The sequence below is a fragment of the Neophocaena asiaeorientalis genome, unplaced genomic scaffold (assembly GCF_003031525.2).
Source record: "Neophocaena asiaeorientalis asiaeorientalis breed wild unplaced genomic scaffold, Neophocaena_asiaeorientalis_V1.1 scaffold59, whole genome shotgun sequence".
In the NCBI taxonomy this organism is placed as follows: domain Eukaryota; kingdom Metazoa; phylum Chordata; class Mammalia; order Artiodactyla; family Phocoenidae; genus Neophocaena; species Neophocaena asiaeorientalis.
In genome coordinates, this window is record NW_020174268.1 from 8,728,121 (window position 1) to 8,737,415 (window position 9,295).

The window sequence follows — 9,295 nt, forward strand, 5'->3', positions numbered from 1 at the left end:
GTCCCACAGCTAATAAGTGGTAGAAGTAGAATTAGAACCCAGGCAGTTTGGCTCCAAAGTCTGACCCTTAACCACTACGCTGCAGTAATGTCAGAGACACTGCAGTGGTAAACAGTCTGAAAAGCTGACCCAATTACAAGTTCTGAAGAGAGCCTATCGGATTTAGCAACAGAAGGTCATGGGTAACCTTGAAGAAAGTATATCAGTGATGTGATGTGGGAGAAACCAGATTGCAGTAGCTGAGGTGAGATGGTCAGAAGAATCAAGGGGTTCAGGATATTTTCAAGATACTTAGCCTTGAAGAGAAGGAGAAAGGGTGATAACCATGGGTAGAGGGAAGCACAAGATTATTTATGAGAGTATTTTATTAATGGGGAAATTGTAGCTATATGTTGAGGGATAATAAACCAGTGGAAGGAAAGAGAGGCTGAAAGTGCTAGCGGGAGGGGGGCCAGGAAGGTCTAGTTGATCCAAATAATGTGTTTTTATTTTATTTTATTTTTGGGCTGTAGCTTGCAGGATCTTAGTTTCCCGGACCAGGATTTGAACCTGGGCCCTCTGCAGTGAAAATGCAGAGTCCTAACCACTGGACCGCCAGGGAATTCTCCAGGAAGGTCTAGCTGAGATGAAAGGATGGCTTTTAGAGCCCAGGAAGAGAATTAGCCTTGGACTAGATGAGGAACAGACAGATTTGCTTCTGAGCAAAGATGTGGATTGATGTAGATAATATTAAAGAAGGAGAAGGAATCTTGAAAGCCTCAATTTTCTCTATGAAATAGAAAATTAAGTCATGTATAGCATATGGAAATCTTGAAGAGAAAGGTTTTTTTTTAAATCGAGATTTTTATATTATTTATTAGTTCTATACAGTAAAATTCTGAGTAGTGAAGTTTTGATCGTTGTTTTCAGAATACCAGAAGAAGCTTATGTGGGCAAAGGTGATCAGGCAGCTCAGAGGCGATTCTAATGCATAATTGTGTAGTCATCTCTAGGAGTAAGAAATTTGGATTAATCCAAAATTGGGATTATGTAGCTAACAGAAGTACACTAGGACAAGGGAGTTAAGGGTGCTGATATAAGGATGATTGACGTGACACACCTCGGTGTCTAGACCGAATATCCCTGTGAAGGAAGTGAAGTGTAGAAGGGCACCATCCATTATGTAGGTACTAGACACGTGTGGCTACTGAGCACGTGAAAACTGGCTGCTGGTGCAAACAGAAATGTGTTGTAAATGTAAAATACACACAGAATTCCAAATAAAATCAGGTGGTGATGGCTGGCCGAAGAGCCCTCCCCACTTGCTGGGAACAGGGCAAGGATTCTTGCCAGCCCATTTTACTCAGCATTCTACTGGAGATTTTAACAGCTCAATAAGACAAGAGAAAGAAATAAAAGGCATAAATATTAGAATGAAAGAAATAATATTGTCATTGTTCACAAATAAGATTATATCTGTGAAAAATAATCTACAAACTTTAGAGTTAATGAATTTGGCAAGATTACTAGATGAAAGATTAATGCTCAAAATTTAATTGCATTCATGTGTCTATTTGAAAAAAGTAAAATACCAAAAAAAAGAGTAAAATATCCCATTAATCATTTTGTATATTGATTACCGCTGACTTGATTTTTTATTTTTTTGACCACGCTGCTCAGCTTGCAGGGTCTTAGTTCCCCAACCAAGGATCAAACCCGCACCCTTGGCGGTGAAAGTGCGGAGTCCTAACCACTGGATCGCCAGGGAATTCTGAACTCATGTTTTTGAATAAAACATTATGAATTGTACCACTTTCTTTTAACTTTTTAACTTTTTAAAAATACTAGAATATTTTAAGTTACATATGTAACTTGCAATATATTTCTATTTCTAGTGCTGGCCTAGAGGGTCTTGATGATGAGCTAGAGGTCTGAATGAAGTCAAAGAACCACCATGGAGGGAGCAAGGGAGACAGCTGGTGGGAGAGGAGTTGTGAAGAAAACAGGACCTTAGTCTCAAGATTTCAGAGGTGGCCGCAGTTCTTTGCAAGCCAAAGTCCGTGTTGCCGCCTAGGAATCAGTTGCTGAAGTGCGGGGCACAGTTCATTGGAATGAGAGGTGAGGTCATCAGATGGCATTAAAAGGGAGACAGGAGCGGGTAATCTAGTTCAGGGCTTCTCCCCTCAGCCCTGTTGACAGTTTGGGCTGGATAATTCTTTGTTATGGGGGTGAGGGTGTGGCTGCTTGCCTTGTGCTTTGTAGGCTGTTTAGCGGTTATCTCTGGCCTCTGCCCACCAGATGCCAGCAGTGCCCCCTGACCTCGGTTGTAACAAACTGTCTCCAGATATTGAAAATGTCCCAGGATGGGAGGTGGGAGTGGAATGGCGAGAAATGGCACAGAATAGCCCCTGATTGAGAAACACCAATCTAGTTGGATGCTCTGAACCTCAAAAGAAGGTGGAAAAGTAATGGTCTTTTTTTTTTCTTCCAGTTTTATTGATATAATTGACATACAGCACAGTTTAAGGTGTACAGCATCATGATTTGACTTACATACCTTATGAAGTAATGACCACAATAAGTTTAGTGAACGTCCATCATCTCATACAGATGCAAAATAAAAGAAAAAAATGTGTTTTCCTCGTGATGAGCTTTCATATAAACATACAGCACTGTTTATAGATTCTATTTATCATGTTGTATGTTACATCCCAGTACTTATTTATCTTATAACTGGAAGTTTGTACTTTCTGACCACCTCCATCCAATTCCCCCTCCCGCCCCGCCCCTCTGGTAACCGCAAATCTGATCTTTTTCTATAGGTTGGTTGGTTTGTTCGTTGAAGTACAATTGACCTACAACACTGTGTTAATTCCTGGTGCACAACATACTAATTTGATATTTCTATACATTTCAAAATGATCACCACTGTAAGTCTAGGAAAAGTAATGGGCTTTAGTAATAACATAGTAGGCATTTGCAGACAGCACCTCTAGCTTTGCAGAGTATGGTGTACAATGAACAAGTAAGAGCTGATTAGAGTCTAGTTTCCGTCCTGATAAGCCATGTAGATACAACAGATATTTTCAAAATATTAAACAGATATGATGCCCAATGACCTTTGAATCTCAAAGTTAATTTTCCTGAGTTCCTAATGAGATAATAGCTTCAAACTCCAGGCCCTATTGATACAGAAAAAAAGATTGTCTTAATTTTATAAATAAGAGACAGAGTCTCTTCGTCCTTTTTTTTAAAAAAATATATTTATTTATTTTATTTTTGGCTGCATTGGGTCTTCATTGCTGCACACGGGCTTTCTCTAGTTGCAGCAAGCGGGGGCTACTCTTTGCTGTAGTGTGCGGGCTTCTCATTGTGGTGGCTTCTCTTGTGGAGCACAGGCTCTAGGCGCGTGGGCTTTAGTAGTTGTGGCATGCAGGCTCAGTAGTTGTGGCGCACGGGCTTAGTTGCTCCGCAGCATGTGGGATTTTCCCGGGCCAGGGCTTGAACCCTTGTCCCCTGCTTTAGCAAGTGGATTCTTAACCACGGCACCACCAGGGAAGCCCTACTTAGTGTTTTTGAGGTTCATCTATGTTGCTATGTTTATCAGTAGTTTGTTCCATTTTCTTAACTTCTGTTTTCTTTTGCTTAATTTCCATTGAGTGGATATAGCATACAATGTTTTCTCATTCACCAGTTGATGGGCTTTTGTGTTGTTTCCAGTTTTGGGCTCATATAAGACTATTATGAACATCTTTGTGTATAATCTTTGCCTGGGCATGTTTTCATTTCTCCTTGATACTTAGGGATGGAATTGCTGGGTCTCACCCTTACATTTTATATTTTTAACAATTAAATGCCTACTAGATGGTGAGAGTAAACATGAATTTCTGTATCCTGCACCCAAACATGACGAGTTTGTTAGCAAGGTAATTAGCTTCAGTTCTATTTTTTTTTTTTCTCCTTGACACCTCTCCTGTTGATTGGAGTATTTTCATTTTATATAATGTTTTGTAATCTACAATTATGTGTATTTCACTGTTTTTATTGACTTGGTATGCTTAATGATTCTTTAAATCTTAGATTTACTTTTTATTTCACTGGAATAAAACCCCTAGGGATACTTTCAGACAAGATCATGAGCGGTAAACTGAATCTTTGCATGTTTGAAAATGCCCTCAAACTTGAATTATAGCTTGGGCATAGAATTCTAGCTTCAGAGTACATTTTCTCAGAATTTTGAAGATCTCAGGTGTGGTAACGGGTCTGGCTTCTGAACATCTCACACTTATTCTCACGGAGGTGGGACTCGTCCTGCTGCTAAATTCTATGAGCTCTGCCAACCCTTCGGTGTTAAAAGATTTCTTTATAAAAGAAGTCCTCCCTGTCCTAAGGAGAAAATGTATTTCACATTTCCTTCTAATATACTTACTTAAATTTAACCATTTATTCTACCGGAATTAATTTTTGCAAGTGGTATAGAGATTGAAATTTCTTGCTCTCAAAATGGATAGGTAACTGACTCACAGCTTCTTTTCTCTATTTTGAAATGTAAATTTTACTATTTACTAACCTCCCATGTAGTCTTAATTAATGTATTGATCCATGTCAATGAAGAGTTCCTATGACTTAAAAATGACTTGCAGAACCATACATAAAGTATGGTATTTATATCCAAAAAAGCAAAAACAAAATCCACACATACACGTGTTGATATGTATTTATATCTGTGTATAAGATATCTGCAAGAAAATAGAAAGGAGCACAGAGAAGAAGGGGCGGAAGCATCTCCAAGAGTCACTTCTGTTTTCTTTGGGGCCCAACAGTCAGTTTTCTCATTTGTGTTATCAAGGGTGGTTGTATTCAAAAACAATTTTATCCCCAAACCACCTTGTTTGTTATTGTTTATCTCAATCTGTGTTGCAAAAGTACATGGGGTGATGAAAATACTCTAAAGTTAGATTGTGGTGATGGTTAAACAACTCTGAATATACTAAAACCCACTGAATTGTACATGTTAAAAGGGTGAATTTTACGGTATGTGAATTAGCTCAGTAACACTGAAAAGGAGAAAACGTATATTTAAACAATATTTAAAATTCAAGTCCTGGGTGGAGTCAGAACCTGGAAGAGCCTGGCCTGGAGTGCCTTGCGCTGCTCTGGAGACTCTCCCTGCCCGGCTGCTCCCGCCTTGGCTGCCCCACCTTGTCTGGGGGCCAAAAGCTCCAGCTTGACCTGTTTCACTGCTTGTCTAAAATGCACATACTGGTGGGGACCGGAAAACCACATTCTGGTGAAGATGCTGCCTGCCTGTGGGACCCTAAATAATTTCAGTTCCTGCCGAATTCAAAACTCACTGAGGCCACAACTTCGGATAGTTTAGGGGGGGCGGCTGGGACGAGTCCTGTGTGAGGGATGTAGAGGCTGCCTGGGGTTGCTGGAGCAGTTAAGAGAGTCTTAAAATAAAACCAACATTTTAAAATTAAAAAAAAGAAAAGAAAAGAAAAGAGAAAACCCCAGGCAGGAGCCCCTGCTTTTCTCTGGGTAGTTACTTCACTGTTCTCTCTGGTGACCTTTGCTCCCCAACCTTCGAACGGTCACCCAGTGCCTATTTACATTTTCCAGGTGAACTACATAGGAAAGACTGACTCTCAGTCCTGATTCCAAACACCTGTGGAAAGGATTCTGCCAGTCCAGCTTCAGTCAGGTGCCCATTCTGGCCATTCAACAGGGGGGACAGGCAGATAAAAATGATACAAAATGACCAAAACGGATTATCTCCACTTCACCCTTCAGAAACAGGAGATTCAGCTAAGTAGCTTCTCCACAGTCATGTAACTTTTAAGAGAAGGTAGGAGCAGAACTTTTGAATGTAGGTCTGTTGGACTTCAAGGCTCATGCACCATCCATCACATTCTTGGGAGATATTTAGCTTGGAACAAACCTAGGTCAGACATGTGCTAACTGTTCTCAAGCATCTGGAAAGGAGTTACAACTAGTCTATAAGTGTTAGAACTATGATGATTTAGATAAGATTTTCCCTCCGTTGAAGAGGAAAAAAAAACCCCACTGTATGAAACCTGTCCAAACTGAACAGTTTATCTCAAGCTCTCTTCCACTGAGATATTTCAAGCTATGTTATATGGCCTAATGAAACATATGGTATGGATATTACAAAGCTGAGAGTATATGCCAGCTGGGTTTATTTCAAAATGGCATATTTTGCGCCGTTCATACAAAGGATGAAAAAAAACTAAAGAATTAGTTTTTTAATTTTTAGATAAGTAGATTGATAATTTTTCAAAAGGAAATACACCATTAGCACATACTTATTTTAAGTGTTGAAAAACCTAAAGTCCAATCCCACTATAATATATTTCAAAGGCAAGGTTCAAATTTATTCACCGTGGTTAAATTGCATTTTATATTTGTTGAAAGAAATGTCATTGCAATATCGTTATATAGCTGTTTTCATTTATTGTATACATATTAGGTACACAGCTTAAAAGGAATAAAAATCCTACTCTCTAGAACATAAGACAATAAATATAACAAAGACTGGCACTATTATACAAATGGAATTAATGAACATAAATAAGAATAAGTATGTGATTTTCAACCACATTCATATTACACAGTTTTAAAACTATCTAACCTTTTACAATGACTAAATCCTTACTTGAAACTGTAGAGTTGGTGAAGGATGTATGCCATTTAAGTATTAGTTCAGAGACTTACAAAACAATTTTACTGGTGGTATTTATGTGTGGGGAGCCGACTTACTTATTGTGTATGACTATAATGTTTTAGGAGACATGATGTTTTTATATTACAAGGAAGAAATCAATTTTAAGTATTAGTTATTTTAGAAATACTACCTAAACTAGGATGACATTTATGAAATATTATATATTCCTTCTCTAACTGCCTTCTATTAGTCTATAAACTATATCAAAAGAAGTGATAGAAGTTAAAATTTTTAACATTTTGGATAGTCAAGTTAGAAAAGGAATTAAGGAAAGGAACTCAGATTTAAAGTTCTGAATGCCCACTAGGTTTGGCACATTTTCTTTCTTCCAACAAAGTATCTTCTCTTAGAAATGGAGTATTTAGTTAACTATCCCTCTCGGGGACCTCGGCTACAAGAAAAAGAGGCCAAGAGACCACAGATGCAGACTCACTGGCATTGCTGAAGAGTGACAGTGAAGAACCAGGGGCAGAGTCCCAGGGACACAGGAGACCACAGCAGTCTGGGCTACTAGAATTGGGTGAGAAAGCAAGCTAAATCTTGTCTTCACAAAATTTACCTGTCTTAGAGGAAAAGTCAGTCTATTGAGATCGACAAGGCAGGATTAGCTTTCCGACGCACAGAAGGCAACACCTGCTATAGAGTGGACATTAGTAGGAGTGCTGACTGCCGTGAATACTTAGGTACTTGGCGACTCTTGACCTAAGGGACATGAAAAGCCACAACAAACCAACCCACCAAACACCCTCGGAATAATACAACCTCCTATCAGAGCTTCACTTCTCTTCTGTTGTGTCAGTCTCCGAGTACAAGCGGCACAGGGCTGCATTGGGGCGGCACACAAAAGCATCAGTTTCACTTCCCAACTCTGTTAACTGCTCCAGTGAAGACACACAGGGAAAATGGTCTTTTAACATATCTGGCAATTTTGAAGTCTTCTCTTGAAGACGTCGAGATCGTCTAACTGGTGTGAGAAACTTTAGCTCTTTAAATGCAGAATTTGCTTCGTCAAACTGCATCTTCTTTTTCACACTAAAAGAAACACAAAATTATTCCCAGAGTTAAAAAACACGTTAACATTTTCACTTCACACTTTTATGCTATTTATCATACTATAACTTGTATGTTACAACCATGTCACTGCTTGTCCTACAGAAAGAGGTCCTGCAATAAGTAAGGAACTTATTCATTTCTCTGTTGTTACAACTTGTACACAGTAGATACTTGAATATCTATAGAATTGGCTAATCGCTCAATTCCAAAACCCACTGTTATTAATAATACAGAGATAAAAGTAAAAATGATGTAAAAGTTTTTCTTTTTCAAAATGGCAATATTTAGGGAAAAGCAAAGCAAATACAGTATTTAAAAGGTGAAATGTTCCAATCACATTTTGATTCAAACCTTTCTATTAACAAATAGTTCTAATCAGAAGCTATCTTAAACATTTTAAAATACCACATGCATGATCCTAAGCATACAAACAAATCAGAGCACATTACATTTTAAAAGTTTACCTTTGCAAGTATGGAGTAGTAGACACATTATATTTAATTAAGCAACCCGCCCTAGTTTCTGTATTGGGGGTTTTAACGTCACTGGTTGGGTCTTTTGTTTTGTCATCTTGCTCTTTTTCACAACCTTGAAATACCACATTTCTAGGATGCTTATTTTCTATTTCCGGTTTTTCTGACCCCAGATTAACACTTATATCGTCAATGGTGGCTTCTTGGATTTGTTCCTTGGTCGCACAAGCCTCCTCAATATTTTCTCCTATAGAAACAGATTTATAGATTAAGCTTCTGGTCAAATTTAAAGAACAAAATCAGAAGACAAAGTTATTTACAGTTGGCCAGATTTTCAAAATAAAAGAACCAAACAGCCATCTCCTAACCATTAGTTTTTCTAAGCAAATACTGCTAACAATTATTTAACAAATATTTACTATCTCCTATGTGTCAGGGATTATAGATACAAATATAAGAAGGAAATCATCCCCATCCTTTAAAAAGTTCACATTCTGTGGAACAGACATGCTTTAAAATAATTATAAAATGAGGAAAATGCTTTAATTGAGGTAAAAACAAAAGGTTATGGGAACCCATAAAAAGAAATAACTGAGTTTGCTTGAGGGACAGGGAGATGGCAAGGGAAGGCTTCACAAATGACATTTAGGCAGGGTCTTGAAAAATGAGTACAAGACAAAGGAAGACAATTTCGATATGAAGGTTAAAAGAAAATGATCCATTAAGACAATATTAAAGGGCCAGTGTGCTTAGAACATAGGGTAAGGAGCAAGGTGCAAATGTGGGAAGGAGGTGATGAGTTCAGACAGGTAGAAGTTTTAGTTAAAAAAATTCACTGGAGGGCTTCCGTGGTGGTGCAGTGGTTGAGAGTCCGCCTGCCGATGCAGGGGACACGGGTTCATGCCCCGGTCTGGGAAGATCCCACAAGCCGCGGAGTGGCTGGGCCCCTAAGCCATGGCCGCTGAGCCTGCGCGTCCAGAACCTGCGCTCCTCAACGGGAGAGGCCACAACAGTGACAGGCCCGCGTACCAAAAAAAAAAAAAAA

General features: G+C 38.8%; 1 protein-coding gene across 1 annotated transcript in view; it reads right to left on the minus strand.

The window, feature by feature from the left end:
• Positions 1-6,381: 6,381 nt before the first annotated feature.
• The window catches only part of CKAP2 (cytoskeleton associated protein 2), a 14,861-nt gene continuing 11,947 nt past the window's right edge, over positions 6,382-9,295 (minus strand). Inside the window, exons 8-9 of the mRNA XM_024755612.1 lie at positions 8,242-8,497; positions 6,382-7,756 (exon numbers count right to left, since the gene is read on the minus strand). Of these exons, the coding sequence (XP_024611380.1) occupies positions 7,501-7,756; positions 8,242-8,497 (512 nt within the window). The 3' untranslated portion in view covers positions 6,382-7,500. The remainder of the gene's footprint in view (positions 7,757-8,241; positions 8,498-9,295) is intronic.